This window comes from Schistocerca serialis, chromosome 4 (assembly GCF_023864345.2).
Source record: "Schistocerca serialis cubense isolate TAMUIC-IGC-003099 chromosome 4, iqSchSeri2.2, whole genome shotgun sequence".
In the NCBI taxonomy this organism is placed as follows: Eukaryota; Metazoa; Arthropoda; class Insecta; order Orthoptera; family Acrididae; genus Schistocerca; species Schistocerca serialis.
The window spans coordinates 274103429-274128943 of record NC_064641.1 but is presented as its reverse complement, the minus strand read 5'-3'; the positions used below and the strand labels follow the sequence as shown (position 1 = coordinate 274128943).

The following is a 25515-nucleotide window of genomic DNA, read 5'->3' as shown; positions in this document are numbered from 1 at the left end:
CTCTTTGATCAGTTCTCCTGTTATCCTATCCTACCAGGGGGCGTTGTTGTTCCATTTTCTGTAGTCCTCGCATATGCGTTATACCGGCTTTTTTCAATTGTAGCGCTTTCCACAAGATTCTGAAATCAACTTTATATAATATTGCAATTTTCTAGCCAAGTACTTGCCGTACGATCCTATAAAAGCGCCGAACACAGGTTCAGCCTGGCCGGTTAACATACCAACACTCGATGTTCAGCGCGTGGATCTGAACTGGGTCTACATCATTGCCCTGCGTCGCAAGGCAGTGCGTTTCACAGTAAGCTGTACGAACAGGTTCACACTGCGCAACACATTCTGCGGTAAATACGAACCTAAATCACTTGATGTGGATGCTGGGATGCTTCCTTTAACAATGCCGCAGTCCTTTCATGTTATTACCAATCTAGACTTGTTCATAGTTTCTAAGAACTCGATACGCACGAAACGGGAAACTCTAACCTTCTTGCAACTCCGTTGATAATGTGCAGGGCGAGGCAAAAAGAAAGATCAGATTTCAGTTGTTTATTATAAATGAATTATGGAAGATAGAAACGCATTGCGCGCGTCACTGGATTGAGGAAGATTCCGAGTTTTTTGTTCGCACAGACACTGTACCATATACTCAACATTAGCATCGAAACTGTAGTGCATTTCATCACACGCTTCAGCAGGTTCCTGTTTATTGAGTCGACAGGGTCAACAATTCAATTTCCCAGATGGTGAAGAGTAGCTGCCGTAAATGGGATAAAGGCTGTCTTTCAGGTATGCCTAAAGAAAAAATCGCGATGCGTGAGGTCTGGTGAGCTGAGAAACCAAAATAAATGAACAAGCTCTTGTTGTCCACCTCTTACAATCCAACCCTGTGGGTTGGTGTCGTTAACGCCGGTCGTCAAGGTGAAAGTGAGGTGGGAAGCCGTCGTGCATAAAAATGAAATCGTTGCAGACCGAGCGGTTCTAGGCGCTACAGTCTGGAACCGCGCGTCCGCTACGGTCCCAGGTTCGAATCCTGCCTCGGGCATGGATGTGTGAGATGTCCTTAGGTTAGTTAAGTAGTTCTCTAAGTTATAGGGGACTGATGACCTCAGAAGTTAGGTCCCATGGTGCTCAGAGCAATTTGAACCATGTTTTGAAATCATTGGAGTCTTCGCGAAGCTGAGGAAACGAAAGTTCTGTAAACTCTGCGAACAGAAACGGCACATTTCTGGCGAGTCTTTCATATTCGATGACGCCGCCAGATAATGTGACAGCAAAATTCTTACAATAAAATGGTTCAAATGGCTCTGAGCACTATGGGACTTAACATCTGAAGTCATCAGTCCCCTACAGCTTAGAACTAATTAAACCTAACTAACCTAAGGACATCACACACACCCATGCCCTAGGCAGGATTCGAACCTGCGACCGTAGCGGTCGCGCGGTTCCAGACTGCAGGGCCTAGAACCACTCGGCCACACCGGCCCGCAAAATTCTTGCATTTAGGCGGTTTACTTTCCCCGAGAGATGAAAGGTCTATTCGTCCGAAACAATGAGCGTCCTCTGCCATAACCTGGAGAACGGACTTGCAAAATTCGTGCCTTCTGCTATGGTCGCCGGGACACAATTGCTGCAGTACCTGCAACTTGTTAGGCGTCATACGCAGGAGTCGTTTCAGAACACACCACACCATTGTTTGAGGAAGTGGAAGTTTCTGGACTGCTCATCGTGTGAAAGCATCTCGGATATGTTTGGCAATTTCAACAGATTTGCGTGGCCGACCAGTGCTTCTCCATTTCCGTATGCAACTAACATGCAAGAATTTTGTATGAGCGTGCAAAGGCAGTTTCTTGCTGAATCAACAGCGAAAGGCACGTTTCACTTGCACCATCTGTTGACTTCGAGTAAATTCCGATAAACAAGCGGTTTCTCTTGTGATATACTCGGTATGTTGTTACAAGCAAACAAGAGCGCAGCTGTGTTAATACTTTGGCCCTTCCCCTAGCCAGTGACATGCGCAATGCGTTTCTATCTTTTACTGTTTGTCTGTAGTAAAAAACTGAAATCCTTTGTTTCCTTTTGAATCACCCGGCATTATGATATGCAGAAGTGTGTGTACGTTATGAATACAAGAGTCTCCTGTGCGCTGGCAGGTGGAGCTGGACGGTCGTGACTTGAGGACGCTGAACGTGGGCTGGCTGCGCTCGCAGATCGGCGTGGTGGGCCAGGAGCCGGTGCTCTTCCAGACCACCATCGCCGAGAACATCCGCTACGGGCGAGACGACTGCACCATGGAGGACATCGAGGAGGCTGCCAAGACAGCCAATGCCCACGGATTCATCTCTAAGCTACCGCAGGTAAGACTGTGCTTTTTGCTTTACGTTAATCCTCGGAGAAAGCCACGGCGTTCCGGCAGACACCCAGGCAGTCATCTTCAAGTGATTTATTGCATTTTAATATTATTAAATTATGATATAAAACATTAGTAATTACTCACACGAAAATGGCTATCTGGTTGTCAGCCGAAATTTTGTGGCAAGGGCTAGACGTCATGAGGCTGGAATCCTGAAACTTCGTGGAATTCATAGTGAAGTTGGCAGGACTAGGCGACTTCACTGTGGTATTGGTAACAATAAATCTGATTAATCCACAATAATCATAAATTTGTGTGAACCACTTATTAAGGAGACTGATTATCACGGACGTTAGTGAATAATTAAATAAATAATAAGCAGGTAGTGATCAATAAAAGACAAATACTATGACATGAGACTGTGGCACAGTAATTTGCTCTACAATGAATTGTTTACTGTTTGACTAAATCTATAGTCAAATAAAAACACACACATATATATTCGACTGCTGGATTCACATCGATTCTTAAATCAGTACAATTTTGATTTTAAAAAAATACAGAATTATTTATTAGTATCGCAGGTACAGCATTCGCAGACTAAAAGTTCAGAGCGGAGCAGTAAAGTCACTAAAACATGCAGCGAAAATCTCGAAGCTCAACAACTGCACGCATCTCTTTAAACAATAACAAATTACCTACGATTGTAAAATTTTCAGTTACTGATAATCTGGCTTTAACTCTTAAGCTCAACAGCATTCAGAGTTCCAAAGCTGTCTAAGTCCTGAACCGATTTACAACGAAATGTTCTTAACTCCAAAATAACACTCTTAAGCTCAAGTGTTCCTGTAGCATTCGAAAGCATTCTAAATTCTGAACTGGTGGATACCGAAATGTTTTTAACCCCAAAATAACATACTTCAGCTCAAATGTCCCTGTGACGGCAGAGTGCGTTCGAAACACCTTCCAATCCTACCACACAGCAACAAAAGACCTCGAACTCTGTCTTCCTTGCCTATTTAAAACCTTGGTCGTATGAGCTCTGTAGTAACACGGTATCATTCAACCTGGTCACCATTCGTGACGTATTATAAAGCGTACACAAATGTAGATATAAATATTAAGTACTCTTGATTAAATTTATGATTTCTTGTTTCAGTACTGACTCTACATTTAGTAGAAACGATTTGGTTTCTTTATCTCGTTTCTCTATTTCCGAAACTGTTTCTGAAAATAGCCGACATGACATCTTTACACACTCTTGAGCAGCAGTCCTATGATAGTGAAATGACAATATCACATATATAAAGTTATCGAAATATCACTAAAGAAACATATGGATTCTTGCGTTAATGGGATAGGACTTTTGCGCAGTCATTAATCACGTGTATACCTGTGGAGAAATGTTAGTTTAGGCACCTTTTTTCTTGATATTCACTGAGCAATTTATAACTGTTTCCTTATTTGTTTAACGACAATAGAGACTTGTTCGTTCCATAGCTAACATGAAGAACTCCAAAACGGCGTATTATATTCATACATCGAGCGTCTGCATTATTAGTTATGGATTTTACTAACAAATTTAGTTTCAATTTAGTTTGCAAATAATAATTTTATAAATCTATTAATAATCAGGTGAAGTATCCGCAATCTTTAGATCGTGCATAGTATGTCTATCAACAATGTTAGTCTCTTCAGGAAATGTATCAGGTTTTGATTTTATACATTCACTCATTTTATCAACCTAAGAGCTCATCATGTGTGCCACTTGAGTCTCTGGATCTTCAGGATTTGTAAGTCGGTGACTCGCTGTTACATGGTACCTAGCACCTGTCCTGCACCAAACCCTGCCACCTTTCGAGAGATCATGCCAAAACCTTAAGCCAATCCATAAATCTTACATTTCGATAGCATCTCCTCTCTTGCTCTCTTACTACAATACTCTTCAGGAATGATTTATACTTCCCCACATTCGACGGCAGCAGAGACATGCGACTCTGGATTAGCTTAACTTCTTTATCACTCACTGTGTATGATCGTCTGTTTACTTGTTGTGATTATGGAATGACCATAACAACTACTCAGATCGTGAAGTAAGACTGGGAATGTAAATTGTGACTTATTGTCCACTTTACAGCCGACATGTGCAACAATCTGATGTGCTCCAGTGAAAGAGCAGTGGTCTCTACATTTAACATTACCTTCCATGGATGGTATCTGGCAAATTTGAGAAACCACATGAGCAAAATGATAATTCTTTTTCGGGACTTACGTCCATGTATTTATTTCCTAATAAAATCTCATTTTCAGACTCCGCAATTATACTCAGCTGTTCAGTGAACCATTTCGTCCATCTGTCCAGTTTAAACAATAAATATCCTTCATTATAGCCACAGTGTATGTAATAGGTAATGCTGAAAGATCAGTACACGTATGAGTAATTGTATATGTGATTTAAATTTTTATTCGTACATCTAAGGATGGGAATTAGCCATTAGTAGCCTACAGAGATTTTTTATTAATCGAGCCACACCAGAGCGTCTCTAAAATACTGATGATTGTACCGTTGCGCAAATACATGTGTTGATGTCTGTCGAACCGTGCTTAGATTTAGACGGATGTTCATTATCGAAATACAGAGTCTATATCTCCTTTTAGCAGACAACATACAGAGGCAGAAACATAGCGAGACGTATCTGATGTACGTCTTCAACTACGGAACAGACTGATCGCATGGCCCTACGAACATAAAACCTCCCAGCTGATAAACGAGAGCATTGTAGAGTCCTGAGGGTGGTATGCACGCGGAGGGGAAAAGGTTTGGACCTAAATAACATCTACAAGGACTTATTGAGAGCAAACGGTCACGTTTACTTTGATATTAAACAAACTTGAGCCAACAGCTTTGCCTATCGTCAAGATCGTACAACTGGTTAGCTCAGAACTAAGTTGATGGGAGAAGATAGAGGTAGATGTCACTTGTTCACAGCAACCGTACATGCGTGATGGTAAATTACCTGGTCTCTTAACGCAATATATGGTAATTATAGGGGTAATGGAGGCGAAAGCAGCATTCCTGGTAGCAAATACACGAATTATAGTGATAAAAATAACACAACTATGTGCTGAACACTTTGTAACAGCAGAAATTACACTGGGAGTGGAATCATGGACAGTCACATCATGATATGCACATTACTCATATGACATTGAACCCTTTGCAGGTACAGTTAGGGAAATAACAAGTTTCTCCAGGTGCAAAAGATTACTCATCCCCGACGACATTAACGCAAGCTCAGCACTCGGGCGTGCTGATGGAGCAGATGTCAGAGAACAAGTAACAACGGACATCATAAGGGAGTGTAGCCTTTTTATTCTCAATAAGGCAGGGTAAGCCCCGACATGCCGTGGAAATGTCGGAGGTATCAGTAAACTAGACATTTCATTAGCAAAAAATGGTTCAAATGGCTCTGAGCACTATGGGACTTAACAGCTGTGGTCATCAGTCCCCTAGAACTTAGAACTACTTAAACCTAACTAACCTAAGGACATCACACACATCCATGCCCGAGGCAGGATTCGAACCTGCGACCGTAGCAGTCGCGCGGTTCCGGACTGCGCGCCTAGAACCGCGAGACCACCGCGGCCGGCATTTCATTAGCAAACATAACATTTGTAACACATACCACTGAATGGCAAGTACATGACAGAGCAACGCTCAGTGATCGCAATGTAAAAATTATACAGATTACTACACACAAAGTACAAACACACTCACTCTACAACATCCGCGATTGCTGCTGAGCAGGGTAAACTGGCAGACATTAAAAGATACTATAGAAAAATTACACTTGCAGAGTGCCCGACGAAGCGTTGATTAGAGAATATACATATTAACCGACCTGTTACAGAGAGATCAAATCGCTATAATCCATTAATCAATAACATACGTAAATAAAGTATACCATAGTCGACATTATTAACAAAAGAAAGGAAAACTCACGTGATAAAAGACGATACTATCAACGAGCAAAGACAACAAGAAGAAGTCAGACTGCAACAGTACCTTGAAGCCGAACGGGGATACAAAGATGAATTACAAAAACAAGGTCGGACCGATGGGACAATTTTGTCAGGACAAACTTTCAGAGTAACACGTAGGGAGAGTCCTTCAAAATATAAACTGAGAGAATTGAAACACCAACGGTTAAGCTAATATCATAGCGACAAAACGGTACATGACGCAGAGCTGGAGATACTCGGTAAAGTATCTGCTAAACATGCTACTGCCAGACGATGACCCTTCACAAGAACATCACAATCACTGCTCCTTTCGCTCGTGAGGAGGCCGCGCTGGCAATAACGAAACTTAAGGACAAAAAAGCTTCGATCCCAGATGGAGTCCACTCAGAAACCATTAGATTTGCTCGACAACAGATCGTCCCCTACCTGAGGGACATATTTAATGACTCTTTACAGCAAGAGGGAATAAATATACGCTTGTTGGAAGACGCTCAATTCAGTAATTGACAAAAAAATTAGAGGACAAAGACTCATTAGACCCAAAATCATATAGACCGAACTCTCTACTGACTGTACCACGCAAGGTCCAGGAGAAACTGCTATGTGACAGACTGCAGTCACACAGACCGCTTCTGGGCCTCAGTCCACATTATTATGGGTTCCGGCCAAGCAAGTTTATTGACGGTGCAAAAAATAGGGCAGCACATAGGGAAAATATATGATGGCAATATTAATTGATACATCTGGTGCTTTTGACAACCTTTCGTGGTCTGTGTAATCGCAAAGTTAAGACAAATGCAAATCACAACAGCTTCATATATCAGCTTTCTAGATTACTTCAGAGACAGAGTTGAAGAATGTGAGCAGGCCACTGAAGAGTTGTCAAGAAAATCACTACAGGATGCCGAAAGGTGTCCATATGTGGACTCACAATCTGAGTCATTGCTATTGAGCAGTGACCCATGTTCTGGGTCATCGCTATTGAGCCGCTGATAGACTCCATTTGCTTTTCTTCAAGAATATGCCGCTGATAGACAACCTAGACAGAGATGACGGGCAAAGAGGATAGCAGCGTATGCTGATGATGCGCTCGTAGTTGCATCTGTTAACTCAAGAAGACGCTATTAGCAATACGCTGCGCAGGTCTTCGTAGGCATCAATGAATGGTGTGGTAACAATAAACTAACAACTGCAGCTAATAAAATCGTATACTAAGGCGAACTTAAAAGAAACCCAAGCATCAGCTATATAACACAAACTTCCAGCGCAATAGAATGATAAAATATCTAGGTTTGCACGTTGACGACAAACTAAAATATACTGAACATGTCAGAATCACAACTGACAAAGCAATGAAAATAGTACATAAATTAGCAAAACTAAGTAGTACAAAACATAGATTGCCCATAAAGACAACACGTGCATATCGTATCGCACTACTCGAATACATAGTATGGTTTCAGCGACGGTCTGGGCCCAGGGTGAAGAAATGTTCAGCTCGGGATGGTGGGTGCCTTGGCTCAACAAGGCAGAGGTACTATGCGGGTGATGAGGATGCGCCCCATTGACGTAACTGTCGGTCAAAGAGCAGCAATGTACTGATTGATGAAAGGCAGACACGACAAGGTATTTGAAATTATAGGAGAGGATATCACGGAAAGGCCCAACTATACCGCTGCTGAAATGATACCTCGCAGAAGAGAATGGGTCTCGACAGAGAAGGGGCGTCACGTCTACGCCTTTTTCCCAAACACCAAGGAACGAGTAAGGCTAAAACTTACAGATCCCGCAGTTGGCGTGGTCCATTTTCTCTGTGGCTGTGATCCATACCTAGAGCACCTCCACTTGTTTGGTCTCAGCCGAACACCCAAGTGCACTTGCGGAGAACTAGGAACTCCCGAACATTCACTTTACACTGTGACGGACTCACACACATACGAGCACGAACTGAATATGACAACGTAGCACAAATTCTACGACAGTCGAACGATTGGAGTATACTGAATGACATAATGATCTAACCGATAATGTATCACGTACCTTACATAACCGGTAAAGTGTCACGTACGTTACACAAATTATGGAAACAAGAGCAATCACATTCGCAAATGTGAGGTAACAGACACACACGGGCTTGTAGGGCGCTCAACGATCCAGGATTCTTGAAATGATACAGACCCAGACACAAACACAGAAACAGACTCAGAAGACGAAATTAAGGAACACAGACATGGATTAACTGTAATTTAAATACATGTAGAAAAGTCTTGAGTAATATGTGTAATTTAAGTGATATAATTATTTATTAAGCGTAGGTAAAATAATACCTGTAATCAAAATCATGCAACTGGTTACTGAAGCTTAGATAATGTTTCACCTTAGAGACACCACAAACACCAAGCACAGAACTTGCGGAAATAATGAGTCAAAGATACACAAATAAAGTACTCATTATGCCCTGTGTAAAGCACATATGACCTGTAACAAATGTAAAATACAAGTAATACAAATATAATCTGAACACGTAAATTTATCCGATGTATATTAAAGATATATTTTATACGCTACCTGTACAGGCACGATAAGCTGCCGAGCCCTAAAACCCAAGGTAACTAGGTGACGGTATCTGTAATTCAAATCTGTGTACTTTCTTATTATCTTGTATTTATCCTCCTTAAATACAAGACTCACGTTATTTTACAATATTTCTCTGAATTTATAACATGCCATAAAGTGATAATATGTCATAAACTCTTTTCTATCTTCCTAAATTTGTATTTTCTGTTCATGGATCTTTAATTTTAAAGATTTTCATTTCTTAATTACTTTCAAGTCTGTAAGTATCTTAAGCTGCAACATTTTTATACCTTATTATAAATAAGAACATTCTGTACATGTTCAATTTCATGTTGTGAAAATATGACCTGTCTTAGAAAGTAGGTGCCAGGTCATCAGTAGATGACATCAAACAAAAAAATAAATAAATAAATAAAATAAAATAAAATAAAACAAAATAAAATAAATTGTACATTTCTAACTGCAGCCATCACTTGTGCGATCAGTCTGTTACATCTACATCTACAAACATATTCGCGAGGAACCCTATGTTGCGCCGGACGTAGTGGCCTAGCGGTTCTAGGCGCTTCATTCCGGAACCGGATGACCGCTACGGTCACAGGTTCGAATCCTGCCAGGCATGGATGTGTGTGATGTCCTCAGGTTAGTTAGGCTTAAGTAGTTCTAAGTTCTAGGGGACTATGCCCTCAGATGTTAAGTCCCACAGTGCTCAGAGCCATTTGAACCATTTGCACCCTATGTTGCATGGCGGAGGGTACTTGTAACATCGAAAGTCATAACGTTTCCAATTCCATCTGCAAATAGAGCGAGGGAATACCAACATGCCCAAAATTTCTCTTACTTTAGAGTTCTAAACTTTTGCGCGTCAAGCGTTTCTTCACTGCACCTAAAACAGACCTTCCGTGTACTGACGCAGACCGAGCGAGGTGGCGCAGCGGTTAGCACACTAGATTCAGGACGACGTTTCAGATTCTCGTCAGGCCATCCGGATTTAGGTTTTCTGTGTTATCCCTAAATTTCTCCAGGGAAAATCCGGGATGGTTCCTTTGAAAAGGGCACAACCGATATCGTTCCCCATGCTCTCTTAAATCCGAGCTTGTGCTCCGTCAGGACGTTACACTCTTATTTTTCTCCCTTCGCTTACTGTACACAGGGCTACGACACGCTGGTAGGAGAGCGCGGGGCCCAGCTGTCGGGCGGCCAGAAGCAGCGCATCGCCATCGCCAGGGCGCTGGTGCGCCGCCCCAAGATCCTGCTGCTGGACGAGGCCACCTCTGCTCTGGACACCAGCAGCGAGGCCAAGGTGCAGGCCGCGCTAGACAGGGTGAGCGGCGAGCAACTCACGTCCACGTCTAATACGGTTACCACGTTACCTCCACATACTTTGGTTTAAGACGCACACACACATACACAGTCGTCACAAGGTGGAAGAGATGACATATACTTCACTGACATATTGTATACCATTTCACGAAATTAAAAGCGCATATAACTTGACTTTATACACCGTTACGAAACTGTTTTTTGATTAATTTTCATACCTGAAGATGGAAATAAATTTCTGAAGCCAGTAATACGAATATTTTAGTTTTACATCCTCTATTACCGCTCGCATTTAAGCCTGCATTTGTCATCTTCTAGCTGGCCGCTGGTGGCCGAGTGGTTCTAGGCGCTTCAGTCTGCAACCGTGCGACCGCTACGGCCGCTGGTTCGAATCCTGCCTAGGGCATGGATGTGTGTGATGTCCTTAGGTTAGTTAGGTTTAAGTAGTTCTAAGTTCTAGGGGACTCATGACCTGAGATGTTAAGTCCCATAGTGCTCAGAGCCATTTGAACCATTTTGTCATCTTCTAAAATTTTTGGACCTTACTATTCATAATTCACCTGACCAGTATATCCTGCCACATTTCTCTACCTTGACATAATCAAGTTAAATCTGTATATAAAAGGTTTGTGTGTGTATACTGACAGATTTTTCTCCATAACCACCCACTGCCACCAACTAGTGGTTGCGGTGGTAGAAAGCCGTTGGTCTCGTGCTGTTAGTAAGGGAGTTTAGTCGCGGTACGTGGCATTGGGCGAGTGTGGCTAACAAAAATTCGCGAAATACAGGGCAATAAATAGTCTTAGGAGAAGCTGTATATTCTTTGACCTACGAAACGCTGTATGGGTGAAACGCTGCCCCATGAATGAACCAATAAAAATATTTTCACACGTGCGGTAAAGCTCCTAAGTAATATATTATATAACTTTCCCTAAGAGTATTTAATGATCCACATTTCGTGGATATGTTGCACATCACACTCTCGCACTTCCGCGCATCGCACCCAAACTACCTTCCTAACATGATAATGTAATTAATAATATCCTTAATGAGATATGTTTATGTATGCATGGTGCTCTCCTCCCGTGCCATATATCCTGACCCTCGTAACGCCGGGTTTCTCAGTAATGTATTATGTAAACGTTAATAACGTCGCATGGTTCCATCTGACAATGTATGAGCCCTAAAATAACCAACCCATACCTTCTATATAATCCTAATATTGTCCATTTTTTTATTTAGTGGCTTCTGGTTACTCAAGCCGAGCACTCGTCAACAATACATTGCCACAAATTCATCGCTGAACACATTCATCGTACCCAACATTACTAGGGCAAGAAGAAAATTTCTTGACCAAGAACGAAAACTGAGTTAAAATCAATTAAAAATTGCATTTGATATCTGTAGCATCATGACGTATGTCAAGTGGCAACCACTGTGTAAAACAGTACACTTTACACGATTTCTTTCTAGTACAGCTTCAGGCGCTTTAGTCACATGCCCCACCTAGAATACTGTGTTGATGTAACTCGCTGTTTTTTGAATGGAAATTACTCCAAATTTGATGGAAGTCTGTGTGCAAATTACTCCTTCTGTTATAATAATTATGATGTAGGAAATTAAATTCGAACAAAGTCGGACTTATCTTGGAGGTGATCCACTCGGAAGACGACAGAAACTGCTATAACAGATGAAAAACAGAGGGAGGTATACCATCTCTAATTACAAGTGTCGTAAATAACTGAGACTATAGTTACTGCTACGTCAGAGAAATAATACAGAATGTTTTACAAGAGCATCGTCCAGAATCCTCTCATATACTTTCTTGATTGTTCATCTGCTCTCGTAGCTTTTAACATTTTCTCATAATCAACTTCAATATCAGTATGACCACGCTACAGTTCACAATCCTCTTTCCTAACGGTTAAAAATGAAGAAACTTTCACATATAGGCTCTCAGAATCTAGGGATGAATGTACATTGGTAATAAAGCATCCAAAACAGTGCCATGACTGCGTGGTGTTCCACTTCACGCTGCTCTGCTCGGTATTGTACAGTTCCACGTACATCACTTAGCACGTCGATAGTGCAGTGAGTATACGTGAGCAACTGAGAACTCCAAGTCACATGAGTAGTACAATCTGAATGCATGAGTGTAATTTGCATAAGAACAAAAATAAATTGTGTCGAAGTCCACTTCAGTATGCTCACCGGAAGTCAGAAAACAGTAGGCTGCATAGTAGTTGTAAGTAAAAAAAAAAAAAAAATACATTTCAGGCCATCGGGGGGCGAACGACGATCCTTGTAGCACATCGGTTGTCTACGGTACGCAATGCGGACAGGATCGTTGTTCTGTCTGGAGGAGTCGTTGTCGAGGAGGGAAGCCACGACCAGCTGATGGCGCTCAACAGCCATTACCACGCGCTCGTCACTACTCAACTGAAGACTAACTAAACCGGCAAACGCATAGGTAAGTACCCTGAATTGTTATATATAACACGAAATATTTTGAAAACGACAATTGTACACAACTGTGAAATGCTGCTTCCGGAATTATCGTGTTCTTGAACGACAACACTACAACCCAGAGTTAGTTCGATCGCGTCCTTGTGGTAGAGGAAACTTCATCACTCGATTTTGATGATCCATCCGAAAAGGAAGGGGAGGCATTTCTAATCCTTCGATTGTTCATATTATCTCAGTTTAAATTATCGACATTTTTATAGGACACAGCATTAGACACACAATTGTTAGCGTTGCAGCCACCGAAAGGAGCGTGAAATTTGTTTGCTATTTTGATCCTATCAGAGAGGAATAGGAAAAGAGGAAAAGCTTTCATCTTTTTCCTTTTACTACTGCTATCAGCATCAATAAATACACTCTACAGCAAACAGTTACTTTCAGACATAACATTCAGAGTAACTAACCTTTGCTTCAGACCTTACTATTTATTTTGTGGTGAATACGAAACTTCACTTTGACTTCCTAAAAGTAACTGACGTTGCTAATTTTTGCGCACGAAGCATACACTAACGAGTCAAAGTTTTATGAACATTTTTTTAATTGCGCGTTGGTTTATCTTTGGAACACAATATATCAGCAATTCTGCATGGTGCGCATTCGACAAGATTCAAATGGCTCTGAGCACTATGGGACTTAACTTCTGAGGTCATCAGTCCCCTAGAACTTAGAACTACTTAAACCTAAGTAACCTAAGGACATCACACACATCCATGCCCGAGGCAGGATTCGAACATGCGACTGTAGCGGTCGCGCGGTTCCAGACTGTAGCGCCTAGAACCGCTCGGCCATTCCGGCCGGCGGATTCGACAAGAGCTTGGTAAAGCTTTCGAAGGTATACGACGTCAGATGCCTACATGCAGGTGATGCCATTCCCGTTAATTAATGGTCGCGGGTTCATAGGAGTGGAGGCGGCGTTGAATAGCGTCCCAAATTAGTCCCCTCAGCTTGAGATTAGGCGAATTCGGCGGCCAAGAAATCAACATGAATTCCCTACCTTACTGTTAAATTACTCAGATTAGTGAAGCACGATTCTGACCTGCTGAAAGACGGAAGCTCTGTCGGGGAAGACATCAAGTATGTAGAGGTAAAAGACGCAGGCCACAGGTGTCACGATGCTTACATTGCTACTACATGTCCCGTGGATAATATTGGCACCGCAGACTTGCGTGCGTGCTGCGGTACATGTCGAAACAGCCTTCATCTGAATGATGTATCTCTACAATACCACTTTCCTGGCATAACAAGAAACGTGTTCACGATAGTAGCAAGCGAGCAGCCGCCAGTCTTCACCTTTTGCGAGATGCTGGTTATCAGATGCTCAGCCATAACAACGTGTCCTTTTTCAGTCTTTTATGTCATTGAATTTGTGGGATCCTGCCCACTCGTCTAATATAGGGTGTCTAGGAAGCTGTTTTCTCGGATAGCCAGACAACAATTCAAGCAGATCTTACTAATGGAGTTTATTACAATAAATTAAATTGACAATGTTTAACTTGTGTATGTACAAGATGGGTCACAAGCAAATGGCGACATGCAAGTAATGTCCTTCGATATATACAATTTCCATGCAAGAAATTAGTATAGATCTCAAGTCACGGCTAAATCGTTTAGATCACGGCTCATCTTCTAGTGTCTGTCTTCTCATGCGGCTCTTCTAGTGCGGCCGAGGCTAGCTGGAGAGGCGCTTATATTCTCTTCGCATAGGTGCTGCTGCTGTCGTGGTGTCGTCCTAGTCAGCGTTCTGTTGGCTGACGTCATCTCACAGCTTTCTCTGCTGTTACGTTTCGGGCCAACGTTACACCGGAACATAATTTCTCCATTTCCGACCCTTATCGTCGCTAGAATGATACCGCATTCTCGCAAGCACTCGAAATGCAGGCCTACGTAGATCGGATTCAGTGCTGGCCACTCAATCTATTCCTTCAAATCTTGCGTCGGACAGTTGTGATTTGTTCTTCACTTGTTGAAGTGTCCTCTGGGTTGAATAGATCTGTTGGTCTTCATCTTTTGCAGCGGCGGTTACCTGCAGTGATGGGAGAAGCGATTCCCGATTGTGCTAGAGGTAGAGAGCGCAGAAATGCACCATCGCCCTACACTCATCGTCCCGGATGTGCGGTAGCGAAATCAGATGCTTATGCACAATCACCCTCAAGGTATTTGCCCGTGCTGGACCATTGGGTATGGACGAGGCGGCTAGTTAGGAGGCAGCTTCCTTCTCTTGAAATCGTGCGCCTGACTAAGCGGCATTGAAGTCGCCATTTTGTGAATCAAGTTAGAGATGGCGACCTAGCATCAGCGCTGTGTCATCGGCGTACAAACCGACTATAGGCCACCACCTTCTGAAAGTCGGATGAGAAAAATGAGTGCTCAAAGGGCCGAACACCGACCCCTGCTCGACCCCTGTACGTGAAGGCCAGGCCGCGCAGCATAGCCACGTGCTCTAGGGCGTCTTGTCACGGTCCGCGCGGCTCCCCCTCCTTGGAGGTTCCAGTCCTCCCTCGGGCATGGGTGTGTGTGTTGTCCATAGCGTAAGTTAGTTTAAGTTACATTAAGTAGTGTGTAAGTTCAGGGACCGATGACCGCAGTTTGGTCCCATAAGATCGTACCACAAATTTGTTTACATGAAGGCCAATCTGCAGACTTTCCGTCGCCAACATGAACGCTGAACTATCTTCTGGAGAAGTATTAGTGAAGGGGAAGTGATGCCAATACCCTGTGTACAGAAGATCTGATCACAAGACCGCAGTACAAGACGGAACCTAACGCCAAGGAGTACGGCACCAAAGTACTAGCGAAGCTCCAGGGCTGTCAGAGTCTGCGCCACCAGTAACCGCAGCTATGATGTCATGGAATGGCCCCTCCGGAAGCCAAACTGTTCATTCCCTATGAGGCCTTCCACAGAATCACGATCGAGGAGATACCTGGCGTGCAGCCTCTCGGAAATTTCGAGAAAGGGTGGGGAGGTTGGGAGGGGGCAGCTGGGAAGAGCAGGGTGACCGGTCGATAATTCTGCACTAGCCGGGGTTACTTGCCGCTCTTTTGGGTGATATCATTTCCACCTGGACGGCAAGACGCTGTTAAAAATAGCTGCCATTCGATGAGCTTCAGGTTCTTTCAGTAGCACGTTGTCGAACCCTTCGTTGTCTTCCACTTTCTTCGGACTGAAGCGCTGAAGCTGTATCCTCATCTTTCCCTCCGCGTTTGGTGCGATCGCGTCATCCTCAGCCCTCGCCGTTAGGAATCCAGGTGGCCGCTCCTCCAGACACGTCTTCGTGGTCTATTGGATCGGACACAGGAGTAAAATTGTTTGTACATGCGTCACCCAAGGCACTAGCCTTTGCTCCTGGCTCTCCTTATTTCGTTAATACTTCTTCGTGAGGCAAACAAAACAGTATTGAAGAATTGATCATACTTGGGTTGTATAAGCGTTCCGTTCCTTCGGATGAGTCCGATAAATCTCAGACTGACATCTGTCTTCACTAAGGCTAGATTCTTACGATAGTTCCTCTTTAAATCGCCACTAGATTCTTGATGATACTGAATGATTGCAGTGATTGAACATAGATCTTATCAGAGAAAAAATGCCGCTATAGGAGCACAAAAAGGCTAACATGCTCCTGTTTTAAAAGACTGACTAAAAAGTGAAGAATCAGCTGCTTCGTTCTACCTTCGTCACCATATTTAAAAACTTTCCCAAAAATTTTGGCATGAGCACGTATTCTAGCTCTTTTTAACACGCAGAAAAAACTCACTCTCACAAGCTCCCTTTACTGCAACTCGCTCACGCCTGCTACTTCATCGCTGTGAGTCGGTCATACCCACTGTCATTTACTCATTCACCCCATCTCTTTGCATCTCTATAACTGTCACTGTCCCACTGCCACAGTCTCCGTCGCTGTGTCCTACTGCTATTGTTTCCTCTCACTGTCACTGTCTCCCTCTTCCTCTCTCTTCCTGCTACTATCTCATCATTCCCTCCAATTGCTGCTGTATCTTCTCTCTGTCACTCTCTTCCTCGTTGTCACGGCCATAAACTCTTGTGGCTCGTTATCATTGCCGGCCGGAGTGGCCGTGCGGTTCTAGGCGCTACAGTCCGGAGCCGAGCGATCGCTACGGTCTCAGGTTCGAATCCTGCCTCGGGAATGGATGTGTGTCATGTCCTTAGGTTAGTTAGGTTTAATTAGTTCTAAGTTCTAGGCGACTGATGACCTCAGAAGTTAAGTCGCATAGTGCTCAGAGCCATTTCGTTATCATTGCTCTCACCCACTTCCACTTTCTCTTTAGTTTGTTCCTGCCCACCGGCAATCATTCTTCAACTATATTTCACTGCCATTGTGTCCCTCTCTTTCTCTCACATCGCCATTGACTCCTTCGCTCTTTATGCTCTTCAATCACTGTCTTTCTTCTTTTAATCATAAGTCTTCGGACTGGTTTGATGCGGCTCGCCACGAATTACTCCCCCGTGCCAATCTCTTCATGTCAGACCAGAACTTGCAAACTACGTCCTCAATTATTTGCTGGATGTATTCCAATATTCGTCTTCCTCTAGAGATTTTGCCCTCTATAGCTCCCTCTATTACCATAGATGTCATTCATTGATGTCTTAACAGACGTCCTGTCATCCTGTCCCTTCGCCTTAACAGTGTTTTCCATACACTCCTTTTTTAGATTCTGCACAGAATCTCCTCATTCCTTACCTTATCAGTCCATCTAATTTTCCACATTTTGCTGCAACACCATATCTCAAATGCTTCGATTCTCTTCTGTTCATGTTTTCTCACAGTCAATGTTTCACTACCATACAAATTTCTTCCTCAAACTGCGGCCTATGTTTTGCCGCGCGGCATGGCCGCGTGGTTTGAGGCGCCATGACATGGACTGCGTGCCTCTCCCACCGGAGTTTCGAGTCCTCCCTCGGGCATGGGTGTGTGTGTGGCTCTTAGCATAAGTTAGATTAAGTCAGTAGTGTGTAAGTCTAGGGTCCGATGACCTCAGCAGTTTGGTCCCTTAGGAATTCACACACACATTTTTTACGGCCTATGTTTGATAATAGTAGACATCTCTTGGCCAGAAGTTCCTTTTTTTCCAGTGCTAGTCTAGTTTTGACGTCCTCCATGCTCCGTCGGTCATCGGTTATTTTGCTGCCTAGGTAGCAGAATTCATTAATTTCATCTACTTCGTGACCATCAGTAATGATGTTAACTTCTTGCTGTTCTCATTTCTGGTACTTCTCATTACTTTCGTTTTTCTACCATTTGTTCTCAGTCCGTATTCTGTACTCGTTAGACTGTTAGTTCCGTTCAGGAGATCATGTAATTGTTCTTCACTTTCACTCAGGATAGCAATCTCATCAGTGAATCGTATCATCGACATCCTTTAGTCTTGAATTTAAATTCCACTCCTGTACCTTTCTTTTATTTCCATCATTGTTTCTTCGATGTATAGATTGAACAGTATGGGCGAAAGGCTATATCCCTGTCTTATACCCTTTTTAATCCGAGCACTGTGTTCTTGTACTTCCTGTACGCCCACTCTTATTATCACCTCTTTGTTCTTGTACATATTGTATATTACCCCTCCCTCCCTATATTTTACCCCTATTTTTCTCAGAATTCGAATATCTTGCACCATTTTGCGTTGTCGGACGCTTTTTCTAAGTCTACAAATCCTATGAACGTGTCTTGACTTTTTTTAGCGTTGCTTTCATTGTCAGCCACAACGTCAGAATTGTTCTGTCGTGCCTTTGCCTTTCCTAAAGCCAAATTGATCGTGCTCTAACGTCTCCTCAATTTTCTTTTCCATTTTTTTGTATGTTATTCTTATAAGTAACTTTGATGCATGATCTGTTAAGCTGATTGTGCGATAATTTCCGCACTTGCCAGCTCTTGCAGGCTTCGGAATTGTGTGGATGATATTTTTCCGAAAGTCAGATGGTATGTCGCCAGACTCATACATTCTACTCACCAACATGAATAGTCGTTTAGTTGCCACTTCCCCAAACGATTTTAGAAATTTTGATTTAACGTTATTTATCCCTTCTGTCTTATTTGACCTTAAGTCCTCCAAAACTCTTTTAAATTTTGATTCTAACACTGGATCACCTGTCACTTCTACATCGACTCCTGTTTCTTCTTCCAACACATCAAACCAATCTTCCTCCTCACAGAGGACTTCAGTGCGCTTTTTCCATCTATCCGCTCTCTCCTCTGCATTTAACAGTGGAATTTCCGTCGCACTCTTAATGATAACACCCTTGCTTTTAATTCAAGCGAAGGTTGTTTCGAAATTTCTATATGCTGAGTCAACCCTTCCGACAATCATTTCTTTTTCGATTTCTTCACATTTTTCTTGCAGCCATTTCGTCTTAGCTTCCCTGCACTCCCTATTTATTTCATTCCTTAGCGGCTTGTACATTTGGATCCCTGAATTTCCCTGAACATTTTTGTATTTCCTTATCTTCCAGTATTTATGACAACCACTGTCTCCTCTCTGAGCATAAAAAAGCGCGAATATGTATACAAGCCAAAAATTTTTGGGATGTTTCGAAAGTGTTGAGAAAGGTAGAATGGATTGATGGTACCCCACTTATGAATTAGTGTTTTTTAATTTAAAGAAGCAAACACAATTTTTTTAAAGTGCAGTACCGCTTCTTAGGTAGATAGTCTACTATGTTTAATCCACTGCATCACTTATTTCTACACTTATCCGTTCCAATAAGATGTGTAAAAACGAACACAATACCAGTTTGTAAGAATGCATAATTTCGCGGCGATATGAATTAATAAAATCTCCTCGGGCTTCCAGCCACACCAGGTGGTTAAAATTCCACAAGCTGTCGATAGAGCTCTCCTCGACCAATGTCAGCTGCTAAATGACTGCCATGTCGCCGTGGTCTCGCCGTTACACAGCCTTCACCACCAGATGTAATATTTTCATCCCGTGTCCGCCGCCGCCACTTCACGGTATGGCCGGGTCCCAGGCTGCGCTGAGCTGCAAACCGCCGTCATTATTAATGGTGTTACAGGATATTTTTATTTGTATCGCTTCTTTTACAATGCTATCACAGAATCTCTTCGCCTTGATAACTACAGACCTTTCAAAAAAATCAGTCGCGACAGAACAAGCGGCCAGCCGTTGTGGCCGAGCGGTTCTAGGCGCTTCAGTCCGGAACCGCGCTGCTGCTACGGTCGCAGGTTCGAATCCTGCCTCGGGCTTGGATGTGTGTGATGTCCTTAGGTTAGTTAGGTTTAAGTAGTTCTAAGTCAAGGGGACTGATGACCTCAGTCCCATAGTGCTCACAGCGATTTGAACCATTTTGAACAGAACACGCTTTAGAAAATCGACAACGAATTTTTCTCTGCCTCGTGATGACTGGGTGTTGTGTGATGTCCTTAGGTTAGTTAGGTTTAAGTAGTTCTAAGTTGTAGGGAATGGTGACCATAGATGTTAAGTCCCATAGTGCTCAGAGCCATTTGAACCATTTTTTTTTTTTGACAACGAATTCTATTCGACGAAACGTCCGTCCTTATGACGACGTAAGGATTTTGGAATAGCCATTATAACAGAAGCCATATAAATACAAATGTCTAAAAACACCATCAGCAAGGATGGCGTTTTGCAGCTCAGCACAGCCTGGGACACGGCCATCGCGAGTTTGACACGGGCGTAGCGGACGCTAGACGAAAATATTTGGCGAGGAAGAGAGCGATCATTGACGTCATAGCCGGGAGCACGGCTATATAACAGCTCCACGGAGACACAGCATTCATTTTGCTACTTGACGATGGCCGTGGAGAACTCGTGGAAAGCTCTTGGGATTTTAACCAGCTGACACGGCTGGAAGCCCGAGAAAATTTTATACCAATATCTGTTAAAACCATGCTTTCGGAATACATGTTCCCTGTATTTCGGTTAAATAGAATATTTCCTCTTCGCAGTATAACTTATACCATTCAATTAACCTGTTGCGTAGAAATCTGTAAGGGACTTGCGTTCGTTTGTGTAGTCAGCTGCGCCGGCCGGAGTGCCCGAGCGGTTCTAGGCGCTACAGTTTGGAACTGCGCGACCGTTAAGGTCGCAGGTTCGAATCCTGCATCGGGCATGGATGTGTGTGATGTCCTTAGGTTAGTTAGGTTTAAGTAGTTCTAAGTTCTAGGGGACTGATGACCACAGCAATTAAGTCCCATAGTGCTCAGAGCCATTTGATATTTTGTAGTCAGCTGCGTTATATGTATGTAGGAGACGACCGGCCGGTCCTGGAGAGGCTGCAGAGTGAACGCAGCGACACGTCCTCCGTGGTGGGCGACAGGGTTGCTGCAGATGACGTGGTGGAGAATGCAGAAGACGAGGAGGATGCGGTGGCGGTGGGCCACGCGGGCGTGCTGCCTGTGCTTCGCCTCAGCGCCCCGGAGTGGCCCCTGCTGGCCACGGGCACCCTCAGCGCGCTCATCGTGGGCGTCAGCTTCCCCGTCTACAGCATGATCTACGGGGACGTCATCGGGGTGAGTGCTGAGTCAGTTTGCAGGAGGAACTTGTGAACTGGCCCCCTTCTTCTCCATGCTTGAACGTCGGTGGCCGGGCATGAATTTCTCAAAGCAGTACATTGCAGTTTTAAAGAAGAAATTAAAAATATGGTCGAAAAATTTGCCTTTCAAAACAAGATTTCCAAGCGCATTAAGCATCAAACATTTCTATTCCATTAACATAGTCACCGCTAGGTCAGTGTGTTGTCATCAGTTCTTGTAATAGTCGATGGTTTAATTCTTGTTATTACCAAATTAACAAAAAAAGTTATTTCAATTGTACATTTAGTGTTACATGGAAATGTTAATTTCAAATATTGATTAACACTTACTTAACAAAAGTGGTGTCTTTTTATTTTTAACTAGCTGTACCCAGCGGCTCTTTCTGTGGCTTACTCTGATTAAATGGGAAAGAAAGAAAAGATTACGCACACGTTTCTAATATGTATGGGAACTGGACATACACCCTAATCACCTTCTATTTTCTGTTAATGTCCATCTCCCCTTTTCTTTTTCCATCTGCTCCTTTTTCCTCCTCCCTCTGTCCATCACCTGCTCCCTCGCCTCTCTCTGCCTATATTTTACTCCCCTCCCCCTCTCTCCATCTCCTGCCGCCTTCTCTTTGTCCCTTCCTCTCAGTCCATCACGTCCTCCTCCCTTCCTCTGTCCATATTTTCCTCCGCCGCCCCCTCTCTCTCCGTCTCCTCCTGCTCCCATCTCTCTGTCCGTCAGTTTATTTTCTTTTATTGCAAATTCAAGTTATGTTGTAGTATTCTTCTCATATTAAACCATAAATACAGCGTCCCTGTTTCCTAGCAACATTTCAAATCGTTCAAATGCCTCTGAGCACTATGGGACTTAACATCTGAGTCATCAGTCCCCTCGACTTAGAACTATTTAAACCTAACTAACCTAAGCACTTCACACACATCCATGCCCGAGGTAGGATTCGAACCTGCGAGCCAGCCGCTGTGGCCGAGTGGTACTACGCGCTTCAATCCTGAGCCGCGCTGCTGCTACGGTCGCAGGTTCGAATCTTGCCTCGGGCATGGATGTGTGTAACGTCCTTAGATTACTTAGGTTTAAGTAGTTTATGTCTAGGTGACTGATGACCTCAGATATTAAGTCCCATTGTGCTCAGTGCCATTTTCGGACCTGCGACCGTAGCAGCAGCGCGGTTCCGGACTGAAGCGCCTAGAACCGCTAGGCCACAACGGCTGGCCTAACAACATTTCATTACATATATTGCTACAAGGTATATAGTCAGTATGTGTCTAAACGTTTCTTACCGTAAAGCGTAAAAATTTGAAGTAAATTGGATATGTAAATTTTGAGATTTTTCGTAACAATGTTTCCCTTAATATATATATATATATATATATATATATATATATATATATATATATATATATATGTCTTTATGTAGTAGATGTAGAATTAGATACCTAAGAGCACGCCAGAATTGAAATTCAACGTTGTTTCAAAATTTAAAAGCAGTCGGTTAATAACTTTCGGAGACACACGATTTTGAGCAAATTGACATTACATTTTTATTTGTATAGATTAACATTTGTGTAATAACAAACGAAAATTTAACACAGACATTCGAAATTTAATATTATTAAATGGAAAATAGATGTACATCAATAATAGTGTCTGATCTTCAGAAATTATAAAGTATTTTAGTTTGTATTTGATGTTTTCAAACTTGTAACCCATTTTACTTTCGCTCAGCACACCTCCGGCATGTTATTAACGTAAAGACTTACTGTACGCATGACCCCGCTCAGTTTGGATTGGACAGCGCCCCATGCCGTAATAAGGATACTGCGCATATTTTTTAAGACTTTTACAATAAACATTTACCTGACGGGATATTTTTATGCTGGATATCTCACGTCCCCATCGGTAGGAATTAAATTTCAGAATTAATTTGCAGAGAATAATGTGGCTCGGAATGTATCACTATCGAAAATGGCGAGGAATTATGGAATTGACAAGGCACTTTCCAGTCTGTGAGGCCGTGCCTGCGATGACGGGCTTGTCTGCTGACCTCCTTCAGACAAAATTTCAGCCAGAAAAGACTTACATTTGCACGCTGACCCTACTTCTTGTAGTCCAGGTATATGAAGACATACATCGTTCCACAAATATACATTGTACAACAGTATTATATTAGGCGCTACTAGGTTCGAGCCTCGTCCATTCTCGGTTACATCGTAGAAACACAGACTTGAATCCGTCACCCTCGTCAAACAGAAATTGAGGGCCATGCGTAGTCGTGCAGGCTGTTTTTGTTAGACGAGGATGACGTATTCATATCTGTTGTAGATACACTTGAGAAGGAGCAACGCTCGAAACTGGTAGTGCTCAATACACTACTATAATGACAGGAAAAGTATCTCAACATCAAAAGTAATTAATGGAATATAATGAACTTTCGAGAACACATTTGTCTAGGTAACATGTTTATGTGATCAGAATTGCAAGATCACGTTTTAATTGAAGCGCTAGATATGACGCTGCAAATGTGAAATGCTGGTACATTAATAACCGGTGTAACCGCCAGAATGTTGAGCTCAAGCACGCAAACCTTTATGCATTGTGTTGCACAGTTGCTGAATTCATTTTGTGGGGTGGAGATTCATACCTGATACACCTGGTCGGTCAACAGAGGAACAGTTAATGCTGTTTGTGGATGACGCTGGAGTTGTCGTCCGATGATGTCCCGTATGTGATAGATTGGAGACAGATCTGGTGATCTAGCAGGCCAAAGAAACGTCTCTGCAGAGCAAAACAGGTCAGAACACCAGACAGACGTAGAAACTTCCAGTGAGGGTGTGTGGGATAACCATGGTAGTGCTTCTGCTGTCGTACGAAATCAAAGGTATAGGTCCAGTGTGTCTGCTATGGAGACAGGTTGGTTGCAGGTTCTCAGCTGACTCCTTCTAACTAACACACTGCACTCACCGAGTCGGAACCAGCTTTCAACAGACCTCTACCCTGTCCTCCAACAAGCTCTCGCTTGACACCTCTGAAGACGCAAATGGCGGTGGCTGGGGGTAAGAGGAGTGCACGCTACAGAGCGTCTAGTTCGGAGCTATCCTTGAAGTAACCGATTTGTAACAGATCATTGTGACACTGTGGTGCCACCTACTGCTCAGATTGCTGCTGCAGATGCGCCAGAGCCGTAAGACGAACACGAAGGTCATCCCTCTCAGAAGTGCCACGTGGCAGTCCGGAGCCAGGTCTTCTCGTGACCACAGCAGCCAGCACTCACGCACAGTCGCTGTATTCGTGCCAAGAGTTTCTCAGTATTGCAGAACGAGCTTCCAGCTTATCGTAACCCTATTACACGGCCTCTTTCGAACTCAGTGAGGTGTTGATAATGCTGTGTAGAAATACGCCTGCCAGCTCCCGTTTATGTAGCACAACTTCTTCTTGGCGTTGCAGTTTTCTCCCGTCAGCGTATTTTAAAATAAAGCCTAGTGGAGAACTGTCTTCAGATTTATCGAGACTGTGGCGCCCTTCCAGTAACAGGAAGACTGACTTCCAGAGAAGAATGGAAACGAATGCCGGCCGGAGTGGCCGTGCGGTTATAGGTGCTACAGTCTGGAACCGCGTGACCGCTACGGTCGCAGGTTCGAATCCTGCCTCGGGCATGGATGTGTGTGATGTCCTTAGGTTAGTTAGGTTTAAGTAGTTCTAAGTTCTATGGGACTCATGACCACAGTAGTTAAGTCCCATAGTACTCAGAGCCATTTGAACCATTTTTTGGAAACGAATGAATTCTCTGCCACTGATACAGTATTAAATCAGTCTCAGTAAGGGTCTCCAGCTGTGCTTTGATCGACCAGATAGGATTAAAGTTGTCACCACTCCCATATAGCGTTTTAATTATCACCTAAAATAAAATTATGTATATTAATTCATGTTTTATACGTTTGCGCGTACGTGTCTGAAACCCTGTTGCTCGTTGAAACCACAACACTAAATGGTGCAGGCCAATGATAAAGTCGTGAGTCGTGTAGTAAATTGTTTTCTGCATTTGAAGGGGAACAACGAAGCAACAGTCTACACTGATTTGGTGGAAGTGTATGGCAACAAACCACTCTCGTTCGACACAGCGATAAGTTGACGCATTCACTAAATGAGGAACGAAGTGGCTGGCGACCTTTCTGTGTAGAACACTTAACCGCA

General features: G+C 43.2%; 1 protein-coding gene across 1 annotated transcript in view; it reads left to right on the top strand.

The window, feature by feature from the left end:
- The window catches only part of LOC126474391 (ATP-dependent translocase ABCB1-like), a 194693-nt gene that overhangs the window by 104871 nt on the left and 64307 nt on the right, over window positions 1–25515 (top strand). The window contains exons 10-13 of the mRNA XM_050101859.1: window positions 2148–2351; window positions 10101–10271; window positions 12548–12719; window positions 21032–21294. Coding sequence (XP_049957816.1) covers window positions 2148–2351; window positions 10101–10271; window positions 12548–12719; window positions 21032–21294 — 810 coding nt within the window. The remainder of the gene's footprint in view (window positions 1–2147; window positions 2352–10100; window positions 10272–12547; window positions 12720–21031; window positions 21295–25515) is intronic.